This window comes from Durio zibethinus, chromosome 8 (assembly GCF_047325235.1).
Source record: "Durio zibethinus cultivar Kanyao isolate XHJ-2024 chromosome 8, ASM4732523v1, whole genome shotgun sequence".
NCBI lineage: Eukaryota > Viridiplantae > Streptophyta > Magnoliopsida > Malvales > Malvaceae > Durio > Durio zibethinus.
The window spans coordinates 21,012,699-21,039,988 of NC_143169.1; the positions used below are offsets into that span (position 1 = coordinate 21,012,699).

A 27,290-nucleotide genomic window follows, 5' to 3' on the forward strand; every position below is an offset into this window, starting at 1 on the left:
TTAAAATACATAAAATTTTTAAAAATCTTATTTTTTGTAAAATTAAAAAAAAAAACGCAAAGAGTAATTGAGTAAGAAGTAAGATTTATTACATAAATTTAAATTTTATATCAAAATGAAGATAAAGATTGTAAAGAAGATTAATATTTTTTTAGCATAAGATTATTCAATCATCTTTAAGTAGAGAGAATTATTTTTAATTTATGAGATTATATTTATATGTCTAATTATACCGTTAAAATTTATATCAATAATTTAATCTGTATAAATTTTAAGAAAACATAATTTAACAAATAACTACATTATTTTATCATATTCCTTACATATATCAAATAAAAAAATATGATAACATTATTTAATTTAATTTTATTTATAATATTATCTTAGTTTATTTTATTATAATCTTATATATTAAATATGATCTTAAAACATAATATTTAATAAATTTAAAATTCAAAAATCAAGTTTTATATATTTTTTTATTTATAAAAAAGGTTTAAAATCTTATTACGATTACCCAACTTGTTTATGTCAATTAGCCCACACCTAGACCCAATCTGCCCCACTTGATAGTTGATAATAAAGTAAATTATACTACTTACAATTTTGAGATTTCAAGTTTTTCAACTTTCACATATTTATTTATTTATTTATTTATTTTGTATATAGCATTTTGTGATTTAGTTCCATACTTAAGAGGAGTTATATCAACTTGACAAATTATGAAAATATTTTAAAAAATGAGAAACCTAAAATAATTTGATAATTTTAATGAGTGAATTTACCATCCTAGCTTTTTTGAATGATAGAATTGAAATATCTTTTTTTTTATATGGTCATAATTTGATAAAAATTAAATAAAAAATAAAAAATTTAAATTTATTAAGTATCATTTCTAAAAACAATTAATTAAATTAAACTTTTGATTATATAAATGTTCTTTCAACGTGTTAATGTGTATCTAACAATGGAGGTATCACCGAAAGTAACGACAGAGATGGCCAAAAGAGTCAATCCATTTCCTTTTGTAGGCCAAGGAAATAAGCAAATTTTCAATTCGTTTGATATAGGTTGAATACATAGACATAGGCAAGCCATGTTCATGTGTCACGGGTCGAGACTTAAGCTCCGAACCCGCGCGGCTCTGGGACCTGAGCATTCACCCTTCCGACGTCTCAGATCAGCCTTCCTGCCACGGTTCACACCCTTGTGAGGTATTATCCGCTCTGACCCCCTGGTCTCAGGGTTTTATCCTACAAAAGGCGCCTCACAAGGCGAAGGTGGTGTGAACCCTTTTATACCCCAGGGACCCTCCTATTATGTTCGATGTGGGATTCAGGACTCCCCCTTAGATCCGTGACACATGCATGTAAAAATGAAAAGTTTCACAAGGTCCCACCGTATCCCTTAGCAGTGCGAGAAAGACTGAAAATTGGTGGCTGCCACTCATAGTTGCCATATATGGTAACAGTATTATTAAACATAATTACAAACTCAGAAAGCATGTAACTTATCAAATAAAAAATTTAATTTAATTATTTTATATAATTATTTTTTATATTAAATTTAAAATTTGAATTCTAATATTTATAATTTCTTATGTTAAATTGTGTCCTTGTAAAAAATTTTCTAACCTACCATTCCCAATCAATGTTTCTTGCTAAAAATATACATGCATGGTTTTTGCCTTTTACAATTTGGACTAAACTTTTTTTTTTATCTAAAACTTTCTATCACTTTTTATTTTCTCTAGAAAGTCATATCTTTAAACTTTTGCAATTCATAAGATAAATTTTATAAATGTACAAAGTATAAGACTTTTCATTGGGAGTGTTATGTAGCACCTTCATTTTTTTTATTTTTTCAGATACTTTCAATATCTTTGTCTTATTTTTATTTACTATCTCATGATGTTTTTGTTTACTTAATACCCTTTTTTTATTGTTTTATTGCATTTAGACAAATACCCATAAGCTTTTTATGTAAGTTCTTTGAAGTTGTTGTATCCTTCGTTATTTTATTAGATTATACTTTTTGCTGCAAATCACATATAATTGGCTTTGTTGCTTTGTTGATGATTCATCTATTATTTAAATTTTTGTTACATATTATGGTATAAAAAGGAAAGGAAAAAATTGAAGGGTGAGAAAAAGAAACAAAAAAAAAAAGAGATTGGGATTCATCTAATTGTAAATTAATTAGAATATTACGGTAAGTTTTTCATTTTGATGTTATCAATAAACTCAAAGTTGTAAGTTATTCCAGATTATAGTTTCACAAATCATTAAAGTGTTTATGATTTTTATCCTGTATTTTTTAATAAAAAATAATCTTTTAAAGCTTAAATCAATCAATTTTCTATAATGTATATATTATTGGAATTAATTATGAAGTATAATACGTTTGTTCTCTGACTTTAGTTTTTTTTGTTTTCGCAGTTTTTAAAAAAGATTTATTTGTCTTTATATTATATTATATTTTTAATTGATTTTCAAAATGTTTATTTAAGGTTCATCATATTGTAAGGGTTTTAGTTGTTTACAAGATAGGTGGTATATGCACAGGGTTGTTGCCTTGCTTTGCTTAATAATGTTAGGTCTTCAGGATTCGTGCTTTAACTTCTATACGCAACGCTAAATACAAGCAAAATATTGAATGATTTTTAACCAAATCCCTAAGTCCCAAGTATCCCTAAACTCTTACTTTTGAAAATTTTATTATTTTTTTTATAAAGGTGGTATTTCCATTTGAGTAATTTTTCAAGCTTAAATCAAATGTATTTTTGGTTGTATGTATAGATGTTTTCATAATTTATTGATAGAATTATATGTTGTTGAGTTGATTCATTTATTTGCTTATTTGCAATATGATAGCAAAATATGCTATCTTAATTCTTTATTATCATTATCTAATTATTAATGGATTGATTTGATGAAATTTAACTTTTTTTTTTGTTTTATATTTTATTTAGGAAATATTTTGGTTTAATGTATTCAGGTAAATATATTTCAAAGGATTAATATTTTAGAGAGGTTTTATGTTACTTCAAAAGAAAGAATTTGAAAGTCTTAAAAGTTTAAATGTTTTATTTTAAGTAAATTTATTTATATATATTGCATATAATAAATTAATTCATTAGTTGGATATATTTATTTAAAATTTTTCATATTCTTATTGAAAATAGCTTTTTCTAGCATTGAATACATTTTTTATGAAATTTAATGCATTTTTTATTCTTTTCTTGCTATTTAGTATTGGCAATTAACTTTGAATTCAATAAGACATTTAGGACTTATATTTTAGTTGTTTTTTTGCTCTAATGGTTGCATGAAAATTTTGGCTAATAAATAAAATATAGGTTGCAAATATTGTATAGTCTATGGGTGTTTGTTAGATCAGTTTGGTTAATTTTGAACCAAATTACCCAAAACCAAATTAACCGAATTATGGTATTTTATTTTCATTAACCAAACCGAATTTTTTAATTTTGAAAATTAACCAACCAAAATTAATTTGATTAGTTTGGTTAATTTTTTAGATTAATCAAATAATAAAATATATTAGGTTAAATTATGCTTTAAATTCTTATTTTCTCATATGTGAAACAAATTAAGTTCGTCTAATAAAAATATTCAAATACCAAAATATTAAGTTAAAAACTCTAATAATTTGAAATGAAATGGACAATTTCATATATTTTTTATTTTATATATAAATTTTATAATATCTCATAAAATTTTGGTGAATTCGATTAATTCGGTTTTCGAACTAAATTAACCAAAAACTAAATTTTTTTCAAAATCATTTTTGATAATCAATCAAAATTAATTTGGTGATCAACCAATTAACCGAATTAAATCGATTCGATCCATTAATTCAATTAAAATCGAATTATGAATACTCCTAATATAGTCTAATTTCTTGTTTCATTGTAGGCATTCTCATTGCTCCCAATTACAATTTTAAAATATATGATGAGTCCATTTTTGCCGACTTGAAATTTTGGTTAATTAAGACAACAATTTAAAGTTATCAACAGTTTTTGTTATTGATAACATTACGCACTTTTTGTTATTTAAACGTTTCTCATTTATCCGATATATGTTTCACTACTTCAAGTTTTGAAAGAATTTTTTTTTCACTATTGGTTTTATCAATTAGTTTAAATTTCTTTTTTTTTTTTTAATTTTCTCTCATCTTTGTAGGGTGACAAAGTAGCCTTGGTAAGGTTAGAATCAAATTTAGATTTTATAATGTTAATGATTTTTTTCTTAATATTTTGTCACATAATTTTATCTATCTATTTAGCTACCTTTACAACAAATAAAAGATAAAATTTTCTTGCTATTCGTTTCTTTTAGTATCAGCCTATACTTCAAATAAAAACAAAAAAACAAAGATCATTATACCGCTTTCAAGTATTCCTAACATAATTACCTTAAATGCTCTTTTCTGCTATAAAAATATGGATTGAAGGTAAGCAAAATGAACCTTACATAATTGAATCAGCATCACTATTTTTTTAAATACATTTAAGCTTAGAGAAAGTTTAAAGGGGATTTTATTGATACGTTTTTTAAGCACTAAAACAAATGCAGATATCTTTATTAATATATTTTCATTTTAAATTAATTTATAAAGCGATTAGAAGATTTTAAATTTTGATTACACTTATGGTAAAGAACTCAGTACCTTGTTTTCATTATTAAAATATAGAGAAAAAGAGCTCTAGCAAGATAGGATTAATAACATGATGGGACTATAATTTAAAAAAAAAAAAAAACAAATTTTTTGGTTTGTTGTTTTTTTAAATCATTTGAGAAATGATATATAGAACTTTAATCTTGATTAGATTGATTTTTATCAGTTTTGATTTGTTAAGTTTGCTTGATTAGTGTGGAGCTTTGTTATTATTTTGTTGTGAATAGTTGATTATTGATGTATGCATGTAAAGATCAATTTAATTTTTTAAAACACAAAATTTATTTATATATATATATATATATATATATATATAACAATGATACGATAAAGATAAATAAAAAAGTTAATGACTTTTCATTATTATATAAATGTGAAGAATAGTTTTATTTTATATTGATATTGATGTATATTAAACCATGTAAAAAATAATTTTTTAAAAAATGAAAGAAAAAAAAAATTTAACATATACGAAAGCATGTAAAAGAAACTAACCTTTAAAAAAAAAAACATTAAAATAAAAAAAATTGACTCCTGCAACAACGTGCTTGTGAAATTCTAGTTGATCTAAAATGTGTAATGGCTAGACCTGGTAACAGGATCGTGCAAGCCAAGCTGGTGGGTATGTCTTACCCTTTGTTATTTGTACCCTTTTTTTTTTCTTGTTTCAAAATGGGGTCAGCCTGTTTTTGTTATTCTTTTGCTTGCTGAGATGCATGTTCCATCTTGATCTCCTAAGCTAGATTACAGTGTTTCTTTTCTTTGGTTTTAGTCCCTGAAAGTATAGCGACAGAAGCAAATTTCAGTAATTGATTCAGAAAAAATTTTGATAATCAATTCACTGTAATAACAACATTAAAATGGACGTAAAATGAAAGACCTCATTGGATAAATGATCTTTGTGATGAATTGCATATCAAAGAAGAACCATGGTGAGGAGATAAATTTTGAAAGATCTGAATTGCAAGTGCTTGTAAGGACATGGGAACTGGCAAAACTAGCTTGGTACGCAGATTTGTCAAAGGCCAGTTTAGTTATCACTAGATCCTTGTTCTTCCCTTCTTTAACCTCTACATAATTTGTCTTCTTAGGTCCAACTAAATGAACAATGAAATAAATTTTGATGAGATTGAAAATAATGATAGAGATAAATTTAATTACTGTAATAATAAAATTAAAATTAATATAAAATATACGTTTGAATATAAATGTAATAGTAGCAATAAAAAAAATTATAGTGAAAAAAGAATATAATCATAAAAAACATATGATTAACTTCATGTATGATGAAAATTTTAAATTGTCATTTATAAAATTAATAAATAATTATAAATTATTTAAATATAAATAAAAAATAAAAACAAAAACAATACCTATAAAATTATGAACATTTTTTAACAAAATAATATTAAATATATGAAATATAAAATATAAAATAAATTAATTTACATATAAATAGAAAATAAAAATAAAAACAAAACAAATTCAACCAAAAAAAAAAAAAGGATATTATGGGTAAAAGGTCAGTCCAGTGAGCAACCGGACCTTTTTGTTCCAGCCTAAAATTGTGGCTGTGATGCGATGCTTCACTGCATTAATTGTTATCTAAACAATCCATCTCATCGAAAAGGTGCTTGGCCGCACCACGCTGGAGGAAAAGTGAAAACCAAATGGAACCTATATATGTCTAACTGTAGTTAAAGGGGCTTAAATTTGTCTAAATTTAAGAACCAACGATCGGGGCAGCCTTTTTCACTCATACTTTATCGGTAACTGAAGCCACTCTAAAGTTTGACATTTAGGACAGAGCAGGACAAGAAATATACCATGGCTTTGCTCCTATGTAGTATCGAGGTGCAGCTGCAGCTGTTGTTTATGACATCTCAAGCATGGTAATTTCTGATTGATCTTCATGCAATTAAATTTAGTTCGTTAAAAGCATGGTTAGATTAGGTAATTTTAGTGATTATATCAGGAGTGTTGCAGTAGTCGTTAAAAACTATTTGTTGCAACTTATATGGAACTTAAATTGAATCATTCATTGCAAGTTGATGAGACGAGTCTTAGGCCTTCGTTTCTTCTCCTTATTTTTCCTGTTGTTGACGTGGAGACTCGCAACTAAGTTTTAACAAAAAAAACTTACGGTTTTGTTTTACAAAAAATATTATAAATTTAAGTTTTAACATATATAACATAGTAGATTTTTAATTTTAAGAATACCTGAACATAATATTAGGGTGTTACAGTTTATAAAGGGAAAAGTTAGCAAAATGAAAAATCATGTTAACTGAAAGACATAGAATGTGATGTGAATTTTGCCCAAAAGATTATATAGAAAGTATTCATTGCAATGCCATTTAAATGCATGCAACAGGCTCACGCCACACCCTTCCCCTACCCATCCTTTCCTTCCACCATTTTTGTCTGCCAGAGTTCTCACACTGCCAAGATATTTGCTTTCAGATACCCAATTCTCTTCTCTTTTCTCTCTAATGGAATGCATCATTTCTTTTCAAAGTTTTTGAATAAACTTATACCTGCAGCAATTCAGTATTTTTTTTTTTTTATGTACTGGAAAATGAAAGTGTATGGCTTGTTTAGGTTGCCTGAGGCTACGGGAAAATGATTGGTAGATGATCATTCCAATACTATGGAATATTATTCCAAAGTCATCTTGTTGACTACTGAAACATTTATTTCAATGGCATAACTCTGTTTTTTGTTTTCTTTTCTTCAGGATACCTTTGCTCAAGCGAAGAAATGGGTTCAAGAACCGCAAAGACAAGTTGAGAGCATAAATTTGGGCAGTGATGCTTTTATGATGCCTTGGTATCTTTCAGCTCAAGAGACTGTTTGTATTCACTGATCTGGCCGACTCCAATTTTCCGAGTCTATGTCTACTCTATGCAAGTGCTTTCAGTCTGTGTTTACTCTAAGCCTGCAATGGTTTTTGGTTATGGAATGATTGTTTAGCTATAGATACACAGCTAATTTGTTCAATATGTGATCTTACTTACTAAAGGAAATCCAAATTTAGTGATGATGCTGGTGGCAAAACAAGTCAGACTTGGACTCAAATAGAGAGGTTTAAAATGAGGTATTTGCAAAACGATTCCCTTTCAAATTTCGGAGTAGCATAATTTTCATTATCAGGAAAAAGAATTGCCAACAGTTCTTAAGTGCTTAAGAGTGCTCATCCAAATAGCAATCTTCATACCATTGCTAGAACACTCCCCTGGAGACTGGGGATTTTTTCAATACAAATTCCCATCATAGTGCTCCCCGAGGATGACTCCATCAAACATACCTTTATTGTCGATATTTAATTTTTCCTTCACTTTTATTTATTTCTAGGATGGAGAACAATTTGCTCAAGAAAATGGAATGTTTTTCCCAGAAACATTTGCAAAAGCCGTACAGAACGTCAATGAGCTTTTCTATGAAATAGGTATTTCGTCTGTGCCAATGCTTGAGACCCACTGTTCTTCGATATACTACAAATTGCCCAATCAGGCATTCTCCTGTACCACTGAACATGCATGAAGCCTTTATGTTCCAAATATGCAAACTTTGAGGATTCAACATTTTTTTTTTCTCATCCTTTTTTCTAGTGAACTGAATTTGCCAACTACCATTGTTTGCTCCTTTCCTATGTGCAGCAAAGAAGTTGGCAAGAGCTTGCCCTCCAAATCCATCAGGGACAAATCTAAACAATAAAAGACAGGAAAGAAGCGGAAAGCTATTTTGTTGCTTAAGATGAAAGTCATACCATGTCAAGAATCCCAGTATAACCCATTTGATCTGACACCTGTCTACTTGTTCCGAGCAAGATCATTCCTTCCAGAGTTCTATGCCATTTCTTATTTGTAAATAAATTGCTCACAGGCTATTAAAATTGCTGTAAATGAGTATACTGCTTCATTATTTGTATAAATGCTTATGAAGTTTTTTTTATGACCATTCATGCTGTCCATAAATTTCAAAAATAGCCACAAGTGCTATACTAATACAAGTTGTTTTCAATTCAAAGTTAAATAAGCAAAAATATTATGTCCCAAATCCTAAATTCGGTTCAGTTATTTCATGTAATCACTCTTAAAAGATGATATTAGTAGATCTAGAGTTCAAATCCTAACACCAACACCCTTTTCCCTTATTCCCAGATTGCTGCCTCCCTTATTAAAAATAAAATAATATCCAGTTATTTCTACATTTTTTTTCCTTTGTAAAAAAGATGTCACCGGTAATTAATCACAGTTGTATCAGATGCAATTTCACCTGCATACTCATGTTAATTTTAGGGAAAGTAAAAGGGGTGAATGATCACTACAAAGTTGAGTGTTAGAAACTTACAACCAATAAAAAAAAAACAACAAAGGAAAAATTATTGTAGGAAGTAAAGTTTTCTCATGGGAGTAAAACAGAAAGACAAACATATAAAGGTAGGGGAAAACCATCATCAGGCAACCCCCTAGTCTAAAGCTCCAGAGACCTACCATTTCCACCAAGAAAAAAATTGAAAACTCATTCCTTTTGGTAACTCACAGCTGGTTCTAGTTTGATTCAAACACCTGCCAAACAACTGGTGAAAAACAGCAATATTTTGAAGAATAAGATTTTGAAAAGCCGGAAAGAGCGATCTGTTGAACAAAAATGTGGCCTTGACCAATTCATCCAACATAACACATACGATGACTGTGAGCTTCTGACATCGATTATAATATTAAAATTCGTATCAAAGTAATAATTACATATACGTATTAGCGTTTGTCGTATACCTGTCTGTTGAACGAGTTTATCTATATAAATCAAATAAAATTACATTATACATAGATAGAAAGAAAATCACATAAACATACAACCACTTCTATGAGACATGACTTGGATTCTTTGTGCGTGATATGGACCTTAACTCTCCATACATTCTTGTACAAGTGAAGGCAATACCTGTCATTGCTCTAAAAAGCTCTGGCATGCGAGTTTTAAGATTAACCAAAGACTTCTCCCTCACCTGAACGCATAAACTCTTATATGCCTCTTCCTCTTCTGCCAGCCTCTTCTTTACGGATTCCAACATAAACATCCTTTCAGCAACAGCATCATTGGTAGGGTTGTTTTCTGTCCTCTCTGGGTCCAACTCTGGTGTTCTTCGCTGCATATACTTATGGTGCCAATCATCAAATTGTCGTTGCTTCTTTAGAAGCTCCTTCTGAGATTCCTCACATTTTTCCTTCAGATGCATTTCATCTAATTGATGCTGCACAATAGAATCTATCACGTGAGCAAAGTTATTAATGGCACTTCTTGCAATCTCATCTGTAAGTTTCTCAAACTTGTCCTGCCAAGCAACAAGGAGCCTTCGAATTGGGGGATTTTCATCCCTCGGAGGAGAAGAAACTTTCTCCTTCAGGCTGCTTTCAATGGGAATGAGATTTAGCCTTAACCAATTGTTCAGGGCTTTTATGTATACTTTCTGGTAGTCAAAAAGCTTACAAAACTGCATGTGCCAATCCTGCACAATTGCTAACAGCTGGATGGTGCGCTCATGGTGGTGCTTACTTGTTTCCTTTGGGGATTGAGAGAGGTCCAGATTATCTTTCAGGACTGTCACTTTCTTAGATTGGCTCTCATGTTGAACTTTCATGGTTTCCCACATTGTCGCCATCCTGCAATTGACAAAACAATCACAGCACAACCCAAGCTTTGAACAAGGAAACAAAATTCAATGGCTTCATCATCTGTTAAAGCATCTTAGACGCATGTAACTTTATACAACCCTAAGCAAACACACAAAGTTGATCACAGGACTTAAGCTTAAGTTCCTATGAAAAAAAAAAAAAAAAAAGAAGGAAAAGGGCAGAACACAGTGTAAGGTTACATGCATCAAGGAATGAAGGTTACTACCCCATATATTCAAAAAAAGAAAAGGGCTAAGAAAACAAAAGGACAGCTCAGCCATTCAAAATTTTCTTGGATCAAGTCATGGGCCTTTTCTGAGAAAGTCTAGTATAAAGTTAAAACAATGAACTGTAACTTACCCATCAACAAGCTGAACAAGTTTTGGATATAGCTGTTCATCTCGTAACCGATTTATCTCTGAAACTGTTGAATCCATGGATTGCATGTCAACAATATATCTGGTATGTAGATGACTTACTGCTGCTTTAGCCTTTTCGAGTGCTTCAGAGTTGGTCCCTCGTTTCTTTAGTTTGTTTAGAGTGGCAACCTTCCTTTGGTACCCAAACTTCATAAGCTCACCTGCCTATCCATCAACAATCAAACCCAAAGAGGATCAAAGAAGTGCTTAATTGTAACTGAATCAAACAAAAGCGCATAAACTGCACTCCTTTAGAAAGGAGCAGATGTGTACGAATTGACACAAGGTTGCTTTTTAAGCAATCCAACTCAGTATCTGACACTAGCCCATGCCAGAACAAGGAACTAAGCTTATTGCTAATTGACAGAAGAAGATATGAGTATTCATGGAAACAAAACAGACATTGCGTTAAAGAAAATCAGGAATTAAAAATAGCAGCAATTTAGTATCTATGTTATCTTGAACAAAAGTAAGCACCAGAAGAATATTTTTCATTTCTATCAACAAGGCTGCTACAGGGTATTTCTAGCAAAACAAAATAGAATTTGAAAGGGCTTGTCCTTTACATGTGCACTTCATAGCCATATTCCATATGATACCTCTTTTTCTCTTACCCTCTCCATGATGTTATAGCATGCCTTGCCTACAAGTCTGCAACACAATTGACTTCAAACTATAACATGTCAACATTGATCATCTTCTCTAGAATAATCACAGCTTAGGACTTGAGTGACTGGTGAAGATAAGATTTCCTTCAGGGGGGGGGGGGGGGGGGCAATGACCTACTAGCCAAACTGGACCTTGAGTTTGTACGTAAGTTACTGAACTAAGATGACAAATGTACACTTTTTTTTTTGGTACGCTCAGAAAAGGAATAATACAGTTACATCCCACTAGTTATCTACTACAAAAGGATTGGTACCAGGAAAAATTACTCAGATTTAACTCGATGGATGATTCAACATACAAGGAACAAATTAATTCTACAACAAATTACTGATGGTCCCAGTTTATGCAAGCATGCATGTGTTCACATGATCCAAACAAACAGAACTTGCAGCAGAGCAGTCACAATCTGAACTGTGATATAAAAGTCTAAAATATTTGTCAAAGGGCAAGTACCAGCAGTGAATCAATGCACAACTAAAACATCCCTCGCTTTGTATTCAATAACTATTCAAGACAAGGAAACTACATAAACAGGCCCTTCAATCTTGAATGTCCAATCATGCAATAAGGAATAAGATTAGCATTATGAAAGAATTGAATGTATTATGCAGGTTTAATTTGTCAAGAAGAAGGTATCATATCATTGAGCATTTTAAACCAGACGTTTTATACTGTCAAAAATAAGCAACAGTATGGTGGTCAATCAGTAGAAAATGGAAAATGAATAAGAGGACAACTGGCAGAAGAATGAAGAGAAAGAAACTCTTTAATATACCTTCACTTCATCATAAAGCTTTTTTTCCCATGCAAGCATTTTATCCAATACAGTGGCATGAGTTTCATTCTCCTCTGAATCAAAATCATCCTTGGCATTATCAGCATTGTCTAATTTTAATCCTCTAAATGACCGATTCCAAGTAATAACACGCATCACTCTTGCAGAGTGATCAATGAGTCCTGAAAAGCATAAATTAAGATAATATAAAACCTGTTTAAGCTACGTTATATGAATAAATAATCAAATTGTTCCATTCCTGAAGGAAAGAGAAAAAACACAAAGTAACTAGTCAAATTGTTAAACTTCACCGTTAGGATCTTGCATAGCTTATCTCCAGTTAGTAGTAATTTAACTCTTAATTTCTATCTGCACAAACCAACACAGTTATACACTAAAACAGAACTCGAAAATGCTTGCCATTCAATGAAAAGAAGAGCTCTCTATAAACTGAAGCAAAACCATCTAAGCAAAATTGTGTTTCACTAAACCAAAATTGACTGACTTTTTTAACAAAGTTTAAACTACTGATATGCAGTGAATAAATCTAAAACCGAACCCTCTAGCTCTATGCATCATGCAAGATCCATCACCATCCAAAATCGAAATCTCAAGAATTCTCATTCTAATAACCCAATGTTGTATGGGAATGAAAATCCAAATTTAATTATCACCGCACTCAACTCATATTTGCAAATTCATGCAAGAGCCATTAACTTCGAAATCCTATCTCAGAATTCTTATGCTGAATTGCTGATACCAAACGTTATGCATTTGAAACATAATGAAAATTCTGTACAATTCAACTAATTCATGTAAGAGAGATTTAACAATCCAAATCAAAATCTTAACAATTCCACACTGATTCTCAATTTCATAGTACTAAAGTGAAAATCCATTACCTCGATTATCTGCAAAATTAGAGTGATAATGCAACCTAGTAGCCTCCAACATCTTTGAAACCTCATGAGCACTGTCTGAGGCCCTCAAGAAATCATCATCAAGTTCTGCAAACACCTGCAACAAATTAAAATTCCCATTCTCCAACCTCTTCTCCCCTGTACTACTAAACCCCACTTTCCCACCCTTCTTGCTGCCCTTCCCTACCCCAGCCGTTGATGCTACCGGCTTCTCCACCTCCACTGCCGTCTTCTGCCCCTTCTCCACAGCCACCTCCTCCTTCCTCATCTTCTCCTCCACCATCTCCTCTTCAACTCTTTTAGGCATTTCCTCAAAAACCTTCCTTTCCACCTTCCTGTTCTCCACCCACGTTTCTTCCACCTCCCCTAAACTCGGTCCAGGCACACTATCTTCCGTGGGAAAGATGTAATAGAAAGTCGAATCGTGGGGTGGCTGTGATTGCATTGCACGCGCCTGCACCGTCGTTGTCGTCACCCTTTCCTCCACCTCCTCCGCTTCCGCTATCACTTCCTTCCTACTCCTACCACCACTACCACTTCCCCTATAATTCCTTGATTTTCGCTTCACCAACCTATCACTCGCTTCCAAGTCCTCGTCCTCCTCATCCTCTTCAATGATCGGGCTCGTCGACGTTTCCCTTTGCTTCTCTTTCAACGGCATCTGTATCGGCATACTAGCCGACCGTTGGATCGGGACCACAGGATCTCCGGTGAGGTTCCCGGGAGGCGGAGGCGGAGGGAAGAGCTTGTCGACTAGAGGCGGTTGCGGGGGTAACACGAACAGCGGCCCAGGTTGAGAAGGGAGGCTGGGATCCTGGACCTCGCCGTGGACGTAGTCGCTTAAGGCGGCGCCGGTGTTTTTTAAGGACATGGCATAGGCGGAGTGGGCGGCGGCGAAGGCATTCCGCGCCGCAACCGCTTCTTTCATGAATTGCTTTCTCTCTTTGCAGCGGGTAACGGCTTCTTCGTTGTCGATCTTCGATTGCGTACAACCCATCTCTCCCCCCAGAATTCCAAAACAAAAGAAATAAAAATTTTAGGGATTTTTAGCCAAACTTGAAAATTTTATTTACTACTTTCATGCCATAAAAAGTTGTCTTGAAATAACATTTAGTTGAAAAATCAAAGAAAACCCATTTTACTTTTCCTTTTTTTGTTTTAAATAATAGAAATTCAGCTAAAATATCTTATAATCGACGGAAATCAAAATAAAAATTAAAATACTTCAAAACTTTCTGCAAAATCAAAATAAAAAACACACTATTTCAATGCTTGAGAAGAAAGGAGTGCTTATTTTCTGCTTCGGTTGAAGGCTAGAGAGTTTTTCAGTGTCTACAGGCGTGGCAGAGTCATGAAGAAAGAGTGTTGTTCTTTTTGGAGTGCGTGCAACGATGTCGTTTCTTCGTTAAAGACTGTGGGATAGGAATGGACAGATTTTTTATTTTTTGTAATTAATGTTTATATTAAATATAAAAATATTTTTAATAATCGAATTGAAAGAGAGAATATTTTAAAATTCATGAAATCAATGAAGTAATTAATGATGAAGATAAGATTAAATGATGATTGGGGTACAAAAATACTTGTGAGATTAAAAAAATGGTTGGGGTCAAGCTTTGCCTTTGTCTTATTTATTCAATTCTTTAATTTATCTTTTTTTTAAATATATTTTTCTCATCAATATATTTATAATAATGATATTATTTTTTTTTCAGATACATTGCATTAAAACAATGGGGTCCAGTGTGAACTGGAAAGATGGAGAAAGACGTCGAAGTTGAAATGTGGAAGTGGAGTGAAACACATATCATGTCAGAGAACCGTTTCTTTAGATAACGACTCTGTCAGGAACGTCCCTCCTTTCACTTTCGTTTCTTATAATGTTTGCTTTATAGTTGCGCACTTATTCAACTTGTTCTGTTTTGTTTGTTTTAAAAGTAGCTTTTTTTTTCCCCAAAAGTAGCTTTGGCTTTGCTTCGAAATAGGTATAGCAATTTTTGTAGTATAAAATATTGTCACTTGTGTCATAATTTATATAAAAATTATATATTATTTTTATTATATAAAAATATAAAATATATTTTTATTTTATTAAATTTATATTAATATTTATTAAAATTTTTAATTTTTAATTTTTTACTTTAATAATTACATTATATTTTAAATTGTTAGATTTAGTTGAAAATTAAGATTAGATTTGATACTTTTTTTACCTAGAGTTAATATTATAAACTATTTTTAGATTATAATGAAATATTTAATATAATATATGAATTTTAACAATTTTTAATATTTTATATGAACTATAAATTTATTAATTAATATAGTATTTATTTATAATATAATTAGCTTTTAATAATATTACATGAAATTTAAATAATTTTTTAAATATTATATTAATTAATAAATTATAATTAAAATATTATATGAAAAAATTTTTAAATTCATAAATTGATCAAACATTGTTTGTATTATTTTTTATATAATATAATAATATGATAAAAATAATATAAAAATGTGCAAAATAATTATATTTAAAAGTTAATAAAAATTATATATTGATTTAATAAATGTAAAAATAATATTTTATATTTAATATATAATTATAAATAATAGTATAATAATTTTTATATTTTACAAAACGATTTAACTGGAACGCACCACTTCTTGGAATTCTTCCCTTGGATTGTGGATAACGCTCCCTTGCCTGTTTCTCCGGTCTCTTCTTATCCTTACGTACAGTAAGATTTAAGATTTTCGTGGGCCTTTCTTACCTTTTAATTTTTTGACAATGGATCAAATAATAGAACTTGTAGCCGAAGAAAATAGAAAATCGGACTAACACAAACTTTTTTTTTTTTATTCCTCCTTTTCAAACAAAATATAGTGGTACCAATTATGCTTATTTTAGTTAATTACTAAAAAAAAAAAAAAAACTTTCAACCTGCTTGAAATAGTAGTAACACGTTGCTCTGCTTTGCTGATTGGTCGCATTAATCACTAAAAGACACACTTTTCTTGTTAAAGCTCACCCTCCTGATTAGGAGCCATCGTGTCTTACTTTTCAATATCAGCAAACCAACCTGTTTGAAACTTACCATACTTTTACTATTTCACGTCACAATTTATTTTATTTTATTTTTTCATTTTTGCTTTTCAAGTTTAATTGGTTAGACTATATAGTTTTTATAAAAATATATACATTTTAAATATAATGTTTTTCTTAAAAATAGATATTGTGATTTAAATTTTAACTAATAGGAAAATTTTCAAATAACAATCTACAAACATAATTTTTTATTATAATTATGATATCTGATTATTAATTAAAGATCTGCAACACAAAAGTACAGTAAAACCTACTAGTGTTTATAAAAAAAAAAAATACAAGGTCATTTGGCTATGAGATTGGAAGTCAGGCAAGCACAAAATTTATGGATTGCATTTCCAAGAATCTGGGGGATGGGATTGGGCCTACCGCAACAGCTTGATCCTTTACGCTACATGACAATAGTCGGCATCTTCGATCAGGGGAACAAGAGTACAAGAAAAAAGAAAAAACATTTTTTAATTGCCTTGAATTTGGTTTAATCTCCAATGTCCCCCTGTTTCCACTTTTATTCAGTTTTATGTTCTTAAATCATGATTTCTACTTGGCTACGAAAAGGTTAAGACATGCTTGCCTGCCAGGTTCTGGCACTGGAATCTGAAAGGAACTGAAAAAGAGAAATGGAAAAAGACAAAGATTTCCCTTATATTTGATTCCAAATAAAAATCCTAATTGTATACAACCAAACACAGCTTAATAAAGTTTGAAAACTTACAGTCCAAACTTCAACACCTGCACGGCACCTGTGTTCTTAATTTGACCGTGGAATTGATAGGAATGCATGAAAATTGGAGAACCAAGCATTATATCAAAGAGCTCGTAATTAATTATTTGGCGATTTTATCTATACCATGTCTAATTTGTAAAATATAAAAATTATTATAACAATTTGTGTCACCCACTAAACAGAACTCATATTTTGTTTTTATCAATTTCATGTATGATTTTTGTTAAAATTTTAACCCATATTATTTTAATATTTTTTTTATATTATTTTCGTAGCATATGATCCTATTGTATCACCTTTAAAATTGTAAGGTATAATAAAAACCATATAAAGACCTAAGAGCCAAGAAGACAATAAAGACAATCATTTTCTTTTTAAAAAAGACTCCGGTCCATGTTATAAAATTTCCAGGAAATGAGATCAAGCAGTGCCTATCAAACAGAAGCAATTTTATAAGCCTAAGTTTGTATACAACCAATTAGAAGATTTTCGATTATACCTTTCCTTTATTGTATCTAATCTGCCAAAGCTCGACATCCTTGCCCCTGTCATATTCCCCCACATACTGTGGAATTTCAGCAACATTAATACGTAGACCCCTAAAACAAGGAAAGGAACCAGGTTCAAGGCCTTCACATTCTGCATCATCCATTGCAAAGACACATCAGGAGATAAAACTCAAAAGACAGGAAACTTATGGCACGATATACATTTTTGCATGGTAAGATACCTACTGCCATCCTCCCTCAAGTAACTTCTGAAGTGCGAATAACCATTTGCTACAACATCAAGATCATCAAGACTGAAGTTGTAGCGCTTTTCCAGTGCCAAGTATAACACCTGAAAATCAGAGGGTGTGATTGATGATTGTCCGACTGATGGATGGGGGACTTCAAAGAGCATAGTCTAAGCAGAAAAGAATGAGGCCTAACATAGATTTAAGAAATGAGACATGTATGGAATATGTTCACCACTCGCGACAACTTGGTAGCAATTTTATCATATATTAATGTGTACAGGCAATAGAATTCAGCCAGTTGCCTCACAATGCACCAATTGAAATCCACCTAGATATACATCCATCCTGACTTCAATCAGAAGGCTAGCAATAGATCAATTTGGATAATTCTCAGCCAAATGAGAAAATTTTCTCAAGTCCAAGATCTTCCTTTGAATTTTCTACCTCTCATAATAAGTTCAATCGTCAGCTTGCAAGAAAATTAACTATGAGGTTGATCCAAAACCTAAATCATGTGACATGTAAAAACACAGTAGAGAAGATTTTTAACTATGACACTCATTAGTACAATTTGCTTGTGTATTGTTACCTATACCATACGCTGGTAAGTGACCATTCTACCATGTTAACCATACCTTTCCCGAGCCTTGTGACATTAATCTCTCTAAAATACCAAACAATGCATCTGTCAGATCATCACTGTAAATAACATCAGCGGCTAAAAGCAGAGAAGCTTTCTGGACTTCTTCAACTTCGGAGGAGCTCCATGAAAACCTGGATTTCATCATTTAAATTTAAAGGGTTGAGTTCTTATCTCCTCCATGAAATAAGTACATCATAATCATAAATGGAAATAATACAAATACTTCTCAGATTTTAAAACCAGTCTAACAATGAAACCATATGAATCACCTTTCTTGAGATGCAAGGTCCAAGCTAACTTTAGGAGGCCAGGGGTGCGCCCAATCAAGTTCACGCACATAAACTATGCCTTGATGATTGAGGACTCCAGAATTAAGTTGAATGTTCTTAACACAGTTATCCAGGATTTTATCACCATGATCTGCAGCAACAATGCAGAACCTAAGTAGTTGAAGCAAACTACTATAACAGGTAATTAAAGTAAGTCAAAGCATCACAACAGATAAATAATAGCAGGTCTCACCTGTTAAGAACACCGTCTTAGCAACACGTGCAAGCAGCAACCCTGCCAGTCCTGGTAAAGACAGTGCAAAAAATTCCTGTCATACGAGATGTACTAACGTTTCAGATTTGGCGTTCTGAGATTTTTCAAGCTAGATAACCAACACACCCCAGTCCACACAGAATACATTTTCCCAAAGATAAGTAGAAGAAAACCGTGACCAGTGAATGGCATTTGAATTTTTCTTATTCAATAAAATCGAATTTATTAACAAACATAACCAACTGACTAAGATCGTTTACACTATAATGCAATCATAAGATAGTTAATATAACTAGCAAGAACATTTCATTGAAAACTTCTCATCTGGACACATTCATAAATAGAGAAATATAAGTCAAACTTCGTCAAAAGTCTAATGCTCATCAATTTCAACAATTACATACACATGTTACAACTCCCCACAAGCAGGTTCAGCAACTTTGAAAGTTTTATCCCATCTGGGGAAAAGATCAACCTTGATAGGAGGCAAAGTAACTTCTGGAATATGGTTTTTATGGGAGGTTTAAGAAAGCATGTGCCAATTACACAAATTGCCTTTTTAGCGGATACCCTTTGTCTTTGTGGTATTCCAAACCTTGCTTGTTTTTGGTCCAAATATGAAATTCTTAGTGAAAGTTGGCTGTATTCACCGATTTTTGCAATAATAGCTTTGTTCATGGCCAGATTAACGGCATTTTATATGTTTCGGATCTATTTACTTACTTTTGAAGAACATTTAAACATTCATCTTCAAAATTATAGTGGCAAAAAAAGTGATCGGAAATGTAATTCATACAAAACAGATGACACTGATATGTACTTTGTTTTTATGTAAGCACATAAAATACCTGTTCCGGCACCAAGCTCTAATGAGACAATGCCATCGAACACAGTTGAAGTGCACATCTTATGTAACACAAAATCCGATAAAACTAGCTCAGCTTTCCACACCTAAGAGGCGAAAAACGGACTCAACAATTAAGCCTTGGGTTGTAATACCTAAGTAAATGGCTTATAAAATGAAATTATAAACATCATAAGAATCGAATGATCACCTGCAAACCAACACCAGGAATGGATGAAGTGATGTTGTGCTGGATTTTCATAGTGAAACAACGCCGAGAAACCTCTGTAAATTAAACAGAAAATAATTAAAAACAATTAAAAATAAAGACGAAATAAAAGCTTCTTCGAGGTTATTGAAGTTAATTGGTTCCTTACGGCGTCGTCTTGGTAAAAGAAGGTCGCCATCTTCATCAAAGCTAATGCCATGTTCCGTACAAGATTCCTCGTCTTTGAACAGTTCAATGAATCTGCTGGATTCAACTTCTAAAAAAAATCTGATTAATTGATTTGTTTTCTATTTAAGAAAAATGATAATTTGGAATAAAGTGAAATACCAGAAGGCACAGAAATGGTGAAGCGGGAAATATGGGGCCCATAGATGCCAGGTGGACATCCCAGATGGACCTCGCTCATCACTTGTCGCCGTTCCTCTGTGTCCTCATTTGAATCACCGCCGTTCATTTGCCTCGAGACAAGCTTTGTTATTTTCCGGTTATGATGAATGCGGCGGCGGAGGTGGAGGTGGAGGAGCCGAAGGTACAACTCCGTTTTCCGGTTTTATAATTTGGGAGAAGACGGTGAAGGAGGAAGGAACAGATCACATATGCAACCTAAACGACGATGAGTTCTGCGTTTTAATGCAAGGAAAAATGAAAAGTAAAAGACCGTAGTAGTATAGTACAATATAATTGGATACGGTTTGAATGTTTTAGATAACGTGTAATATTATAAAGTTTTAAAGTTTGATGGAATTTGAATTGATTTTTTTTTAAATCGAAAAAATTTTATTAATTTGATTCATCAATATTTTAAAATTTTTTATATATTATTTTAATATACTTTTTAATATATTTAAATATAAAATAATTATTTTATTTTATAAAAATTTAAAATATACAATTCGATTCAATTTAATATTTTTAACTTTTCAATTCAAAATTTAATCTATATATAATATATATTTAATATATAAATTAAATCCAAATCGAATAAAAAATTTAATTGAAACAAAATCAAATAATATAATTATAATATAATTCGATTCAATTTAATATTTTTTTATTTTTCAATTTGAAAGTTAGTCCATACATAATATATATTTAATATATGAATTAAATTTAAATCGAATAAAAATTTAATTGAAACGAAATAAAATGGTGTAATTATAAATTAATTTTTGATTTTTTTTAATTTTTTTCACCTCAAATGATAAATAGTGCCTTTTATTAATCTTTTTAGACGTTGTATTTAATGACCAAGACCATATATATATATATACATATTTATATATTTATTTATACCAAGACACATTTGTTGAATTAAAAAAAGTATACCTCAAGAAAAATATGGATGTTGAATTATAAAATAACATAGAAATAACGATATTTGTTGTAATGCAAAAAGGTTATGAAATTTATAGATGTATAATAAAGTTTAAAGACATCAATAAGTAAAGTTGTAATTGGTAATAGATGAGGTGTAAATAACATTTAAAGGTGAATCCAAAGTTTATCTCGATTATCATACAGGCTAAATATTTGATTATATTTTTTTTTTATTTTCTTTGCGCGTAAAGACCATCACTTATTAAGGCCCTTCTTATTTTAAAGATTGTTATAAGATTAAGGAAAAAGTGAGAGAGTTGCTGGTAGTTTCAAGAATATTGAAATGCAGCTGCTAGATGTACAATCATTAAAGTGATATGCAGCACATTGAATTTTAAATCTCTAACATCCGCCATACTTTTCTTATCCGCAGATTATGGCTTTTTTCATAAAGAAAAACATATAAAGCTTTATAGTTGTCTCTCGTACAAAGAATCCCCGGTGATTGGTGAACTGAATTATGGCTACTCAGGATTTTAAAGGCAAGTCCTGTAATTCTTTGCTACTTTGACAACCCTGGTCTGCTTATTTCTATCATGTATGGAAAGCAAAGAATTATTGTAGACACTCTAGTAAGGCTCCGGTTTTCTACCAGATTTTTGTTGATGTCATTAAGAGAAGCGTTTAAATTTAAACCAGCATAAAGTTCCAGATTATGTAGTTTTGCCGATTGCCATGTTCTTCTTATGAAAATTTCAAACTTCCTTTCTCTACAATAATTGGCAACAAATCTGATTATCTGAAGCAGACAATAGCTTCCTACATTTTACCAAATCAATTTCAAACCTGTTAATGAAGATTGTAATTCATCTTTCGAGTTCTAATCATTGACAGAAAATTAGCCAAAATCTGTACGCAATACTATCATCTATATATATCCAAATACGTTTAAAAAAGCTTTTCTTTTGCTTTTTTGAATGACAATGCAATTCTTTTTTTCATAATCATATGTGGAGCTATATGGTGAAGAATGAACCAACAAACTAAATTCCTATAGATGCCTTTCAAATGTCAAAATACTAGAAAGAATTAGAATGAATATAAGGTAATATCTCTATTGGCCTAATGCTATTTTCTTTTATTCCCTTTGTAGAGCGGAAGCCTAGTTACCAAATCATCATATTCTGGTAGCTTGGGATGCACATGCCTAGCAAAGATGTCTGCCTGGAATGAGGAGGCTCCGGTGTGCCTTCTAGCTTTCTCAGTTGGACTTGTTGCGGCTCCGCCTGGAGAACTTGGATCAGATTTAGTGCTTTGGAAGCTTGAGCCTCCCTTGGTGTCTTCAGCTGTTTGTCTTCCAGAAGGAGGTGCTAGATTTGCTTTCCATTTGCTCACCCATTCATAGAGTGACTTTTTCTGACTGTAATGCATCAAACGCCCATCCATCGTCTTCTCCTCTTCATCTCTCTGATCACTTTCTTCCATTTGTAAGGATGCCAAACCCTTTCTTGCTTCTTTGTGATGCACTGCAGTTGGACTAATACTTGCAGCCCCATCATTTCCAAAACTGCTTAAACCTTCTCGACCTGGGGGTGGTTTCAACGGTCTCCTCCTAACTGATCTTGGTTTTGGCTTACTTTCACCGGCTGAATCATTCGTTTTATTGTTTTTCTCATTATCGGTATTACCACTTGGTGTTGTGGGCTCCAGCAGGCTGCTTCTTTCTTTGCCAAGGGATGACCTGACATAAGGGGGAGGAATGAATCTGTAGTTAAAGGGCTTCCAGTTTTCTACACCATCCTCGGAAACACTTTCAACTGAAGTGGAACTAGTCTTTGGGATATCTTGATCTGTCACTTCACTTTCACTGCTGCTATGCAGCTTGTCCTTATCATCAGTGTCCTCCTTTCTCCCATGAGAAGTGAGGTCTGTTTCATTTCTTTTTGGCCTCCTGTACTCATGCATGTTAGTCAGTTCATTCTCATCGTCATCATGATTGTTGCTTTTCTGGGAGGTATCGTTCTTGCTTCCGTACAACTTGAATCCATCATCATCAGCACCATTTAAAGACTTATGTTGGGCCTCATTCTGCAAGAAAGTTATATACAACTACATGTTACAATGAGTATTAGCCTTAGAAGAGATCTTCAAAGACAACTATTTAATGTAATGAAAAATTTTGAACCTAGCTAGATGCAGGATGAAAAGAAACTTTGTCCTCTAAGTTGTTGTGCTAAAAGCCATAAATTCAAGGTTAGAAAATCATTGTTGTAAATTCAGCCTTTCTTAGATTCTAGAGCCTTCCAAAATGCATTCAAGCATTCTAAAGCTAGCCCATATGAGAAAGCAAATAGACCAACTGTAAACATTAAACAATAGTATTTTGTAATATTAAAACCTTTCAAAGTTGTTCTCCATACATGTTTCAATAAGATGCAGTATTTTACAAGGTTCTAGACGGGGGGGCTTACTTGCTCTGATGGAGGTGGCTTAAATAGTTTCTGTTCCAAAGCCTTGGAGTCCCATTCAATAGAAAACTCTTGTGCTATGTCATAAATCAATTGAAGCTTCATCTCCTTTGTTGGAGGCTCTCCCTTTAGCTTCTGCACAAACTGTATATAAGGAATTATCTAGGTTAGTACTTAAAGAGATGATATTCCTAAAAATATAAGGCAACATCTTATAGGACCTCAAGCCATCCTTTCATTACCTCTTGATTTAAATAGGATTCTAGGGAATTTCCATATTTCTCAGTAAATATAGTTCTGAGGTCACGTAGTTCTGGCAAATCAGCAAATCTGGCTGCCGCATATATTAGAGATGGTATAGCTTCTCTGCATTCCTCAGGACACTCACTGTATAGGAAAAGAAGTAGATGTCTTACTAAACAGACGATAGCCGAACACAAGAATGTATAATTGAATTGGTGCCTCACATTACTATCAAATAGAAAATCAAAATCAATAGAAATAAAAAAAAAAAAAAAAAAATCTTCTCTTGTTAAGCAACAGGGAAATTTTGGGTAAAATGGAAGCATCTTCCTATATCACTATGCTTGAGAGGTGGAAAAGTGGGGGAAATATTTGATTTAACCACTTGAAAAGGTATCAATTTTGTAAACAGAAATAGAGTGCCACAAATTCAAGAGTCTCAACATACCTCTGCTTTTGCATGACTGAAACATGTTTTGAGATGCACTCAGAAAACTGCTCTATGAAATCGTAACAGGCAGTTCTGTTTTGGTCAACCAGAAGACCTTCAGCCTGCATTATGATCCACAAGAAATTATAAGCTTTAACTGATGTAAGATAATTCAGAGGCCTTATCTGCTAATTTGTCTACACCTATACATATACCATGAATAAAATTCCAACTTAGTTGCACTAGTTTTGTTAGCCAAGTAATTAAAGCTATAATAAATTACATGTATATGGATATATACAAAGTGTGCATATTAATCACACAAGATTGGTTCAATTTGGGAATTCTTAGTTTTTGGAGCCCCTGATGATCCTATTCCGAAAGCAAACATTAGCAATGAAAACATTCGTTGCAACAAAAGAGAAAGGTCAATGTTCATGAACCCTGACGCATGCCAGCACAAATACAGATAATCTAGCAGCTCATATCATGAATTTAAGATACTGCCTTGTCCTCAAGCATCATGCAGCTAACTGTGACCAGGGAAAAACCAGAAGAGTTGTAATCTTGTGGTGCCCAGTTGACGTGCCGCAATCATTTATAGTAATTCATTAACACTCCTAACTCCAAATATTTTTGGCCAAAAAATGTCGGGTGAGAATTGAAGGCAACATAGCACATGAAATATGAGGATTTTTAAAGTTCTGTCTCATGCATGGTATGGTAGGAAACATGTAAACGCAATGCCAACATCTCGTCCCATAATGTGTTCCCATTCTCCCAACTCCACCACCCCCTTTTTTTCACGTTTTTGGGTGTGCATTTCTGTAAAAGTATTTCCTAAAGATGAAGGTGAATATCAACGATTATGAAGCAAGAAACAAGGCATTGAAATTGATGAATCCCAAAACTTGTCAGGATAAAAAAAAAAACCAAAGCTACAACATCATCAATAACAATTATCAAGCTCATATTTCGGGCTTTGCTAGAAAAAGATTATGCAAAAATCATTAAGCAAAGAGAGAAAAACAAAAAGGGCCAAATTGACATAAAAGTAACTACCCTGCCATAAGCATTGTAATCAAGACCGTTCCTGAGAAGCTCAGCAATGTCGTTCTTCAGAAACTTCTCCATCGCATTTCTCTTCTTCTTTATTGTCTCAAGTCTCACCTTATTTGTCCTAATTGCCGATTTGCTAAACCAAAAAAAAAAAAAACGAAAAATCCAGTCAAACAATAAATACAATGAACAAAAAAGAACCAAAGCACCAAAATTTAATGCAAAAAAAAAAAATAATAAGAAGCAAGAAAAAATTTTGGGTTTTGTATGTCTAACCATTTTGCATAAAACTTTCGCTTCATCAACAAGTCAAACATCTTGAGAAACAAAACCAAAAGGAATGTTTTTTTTTTCTTTTTTTGGAGAATGAAAATTTTTGTGGGAAGAGGAAGATATGTGAACAAGGATAAAAAAACATGCAACTGAAAGTTTCTTTTCAAGTTACACCTGGAATCTGCATGTCAAAAACTCAAAGAAGCAAAGAAAAGAAGCAGTTTTTTTCAGGGGAAAAGCAAGGATTTCAGAGAATAGGAAGAAAGCTAAAATGGGTTTCTTGTAATAGCAAAGAAAAGAAGCTAAACTAGGTGTCTTTTCAGAGGTTTCAAAGGAGAGAAGGAAAAGGTTCAGTTTAAAGAACGAGAAAGGTAAATCAACCAGACATATAGCTGAAAAAGCAAATAAGAAAAAAAAAAAAAAAGGAAAAAAAGAAAATTTGAAACAGAGTAGAAAAATTACCACGTGGGAGTCTCTTATTCTCCCGCTGGGAATAATATTTGTGCGATTTTTTTTTTTTTAATTACCAACTGTGATTGTTTGGCCAAAAAATATTACCAACTATAATTTGTGAAATGATTATAATGGGATGTGACTTTCATGTTTAGGTACTAGATGGGGAGGGTATTTTGGGGATTACGAAGACTACCCTGTAAATACCGCGGGAAACCAACGGTTTGGCTTGGGCTTCCACATTTTGCGGGTTATGTCTATTTTGTTATGTTTTGATGTTTACCATGGTTTAACTGATTTAACGTATAAGATAAAAATATATTATTAAAAATTTATACAAAATTAATAAAAATAAAAATTATATTTAATATTTAATATATCGATATAAATTAAAATATAATAATTTTTATATTTGATATAAAACATACTATATAAATGCATCATTATTTTTTTATTGTTCTAGTAAAAATATTTTTTTATATTCTTATCTATTTTAAGTTTTAAACTATTGAAAAAAAAATTTACTAACATTTTTACCTAATAATGAAAATTTTTGAGTCGAAAACTTATCATATTTATTGAAAATAAATTGGAATGACTAATTAAAATTAATTTGGTGCATTTTTGGATTTTTTAACTCCAAAAAACCATATGATTTCAAATATGGCCAAGAAACGTAAACAAAGATTCCCAAATTGCAACTATATGTAGAGTTGAGATTTGGATCATATAGCCATAAATCTATAAGTTTTTCTGGCTTTATTAATGTATGTAGTTCAAGTAGCCAAGTAGAATTTCCATTAAGGTCAAAATATAACTTTTTTTTTTTTGCTTTAATTTTTAATTTGAAGGAGGATTTCAACTCGACTAATTTAAAACATATAAATTTATTATTGAGTGAAATGCTCAAATGCTTTACATGAAACAAAATGAATTTACTTTAGGCAACAAAATTTTGGTCTCTAAAAGGCAAAACTTTGCTGGATTCTATTGAGTTTGAGACTTTTTGTTTACCCAAAAGGATTGAGAGCAGAAAGAAAGGACGTGGTGA

The 27,290-nt window shown here is 31.7% G+C and overlaps 3 protein-coding genes across 11 annotated transcripts; all 3 read right to left on the reverse strand.

Annotated features, from left to right (window-relative positions):
• Window positions 1–9,393: 9,393 nt before the first annotated feature.
• On the reverse strand, window positions 9,394–14,507 carry LOC111278925 (protein ALTERED PHOSPHATE STARVATION RESPONSE 1-like). The gene is made up of 4 exons (XM_022865686.2): window positions 13,145–14,507; window positions 12,243–12,424; window positions 10,740–10,963; window positions 9,394–10,367 (listed from the first exon to the last, which is right to left on the reverse strand). The coding sequence occupies exons 1-4, from the start codon at window positions 14,157–14,159 to the stop codon at window positions 9,569–9,571; spliced, it is 2,220 nt and encodes a 739-aa protein (XP_022721421.2). The 5' UTR covers window positions 14,160–14,507; the 3' UTR covers window positions 9,394–9,568.
• A 1,921-nt stretch (window positions 14,508–16,428) lies between these two features.
• On the reverse strand, window positions 16,429–20,632 carry LOC111278548 (Putative methyltransferase family protein). Of its 7 annotated transcripts, none has more exons than XR_016344024.1 (11): window positions 20,324–20,630; window positions 20,145–20,252; window positions 19,979–20,052; window positions 19,772–19,874; window positions 18,903–18,953; window positions 18,650–18,800; window positions 18,373–18,511; window positions 17,733–17,838; window positions 17,498–17,637; window positions 16,987–17,429; window positions 16,429–16,878 (listed from the first exon to the last, which is right to left on the reverse strand). XR_016344024.1 is itself a non-coding variant. In XM_022865149.2 (11 exons), exons 1-11 carry the CDS (start codon window positions 20,448–20,450, stop codon window positions 16,812–16,814), a joined length of 1,080 nt encoding a protein of 359 aa, XP_022720884.2. In that variant the 5' UTR covers window positions 20,451–20,632; the 3' UTR covers window positions 16,429–16,811. The 7 variants fall into 7 exon arrangements, 6 of the variants coding, with proteins under 6 accessions (XP_022720884.2, XP_022720882.2, XP_022720885.2 ...); XM_022865149.2 differs by having other exon boundaries at window positions 16,987–17,003; window positions 20,145–20,249; window positions 20,324–20,632; XM_022865147.2 differs by having other exon boundaries at window positions 16,987–17,003.
• A 1,036-nt stretch (window positions 20,633–21,668) lies between these two features.
• On the reverse strand, window positions 21,669–26,267 carry LOC111278927 (uncharacterized). 3 transcript variants are annotated; one of them, XM_089764662.1, is made up of 7 exons: window positions 25,790–26,135; window positions 25,517–25,649; window positions 24,473–24,576; window positions 24,024–24,168; window positions 23,785–23,925; window positions 22,484–23,401; window positions 21,669–22,132 (listed from the first exon to the last, which is right to left on the reverse strand). In XM_089764662.1, exons 1-7 carry the CDS (start codon window positions 25,828–25,830, stop codon window positions 22,109–22,111), a joined length of 1,506 nt encoding a protein of 501 aa, XP_089620788.1. In that variant the 5' UTR covers window positions 25,831–26,135; the 3' UTR covers window positions 21,669–22,108. The 3 variants fall into 3 exon arrangements, with proteins under 3 accessions (XP_089620788.1, XP_089620789.1, XP_022721425.1); XM_089764663.1 differs by lacking the exons at window positions 21,669–22,132; window positions 25,790–26,135 and adding an exon at window positions 26,249–26,267 and having other exon boundaries at window positions 22,338–23,401; XM_022865690.2 differs by lacking the exon at window positions 21,669–22,132 and having other exon boundaries at window positions 22,338–23,401; window positions 25,790–26,145.
• Between the last annotated feature and the right edge of the window lie 1,023 nt (window positions 26,268–27,290).

Bases quoted from the DNA above. Each gene is read 5' to 3' on its own strand.
- LOC111278548 (XM_022865147.2), bottom strand. From the start codon at position 20,450: ATGAACGGCGGTGATTCAAATGAGGACACAGAGGAACGGCGACAAGTG. The intron at 20,253-20,323 runs GTATTTCACTTT...GATTTTTTTTAG, and splicing joins CACCATTTCTGTGCCTTCTG to AAGTTGAATCCAGCAGATTC. The intron at 18,801-18,902 runs GTGAGACCTGCT...TTGTTGCTGCAG, and splicing joins TAAGACGGTGTTCTTAACAG to ATCATGGTGATAAAATCCTG.
- LOC111278927 (XM_022865690.2), bottom strand. From the start codon at position 25,830: ATGTTTGACTTGTTGATGAAGCGAAAGTTTTATGCAAAATG. The intron at 25,650-25,789 runs GTTAGACATACA...TTTTTGGTTTAG, and splicing joins CGAAAGTTTTATGCAAAATG to CAAATCGGCAATTAGGACAA. The intron at 24,169-24,472 runs GTATGTTGAGAC...TTTCCTATACAG, and splicing joins TCAGTCATGCAAAAGCAGAG to TGAGTGTCCTGAGGAATGCA.
- LOC111278925 (XM_022865686.2), bottom strand. From the start codon at position 14,159: ATGGGTTGTACGCAATCGAAGATCGACAACGAAGAAGCCGTTACCCGC. The intron at 12,425-13,144 runs GTAATGGATTTT...TATGCTTTTCAG, and splicing joins TAATTTTGCAGATAATCGAG to GACTCATTGATCACTCTGCA. The intron at 10,368-10,739 runs GTAAGTTACAGT...TGTCAATTGCAG, and splicing joins CTTGTTCAGCTTGTTGATGG to GATGGCGACAATGTGGGAAA.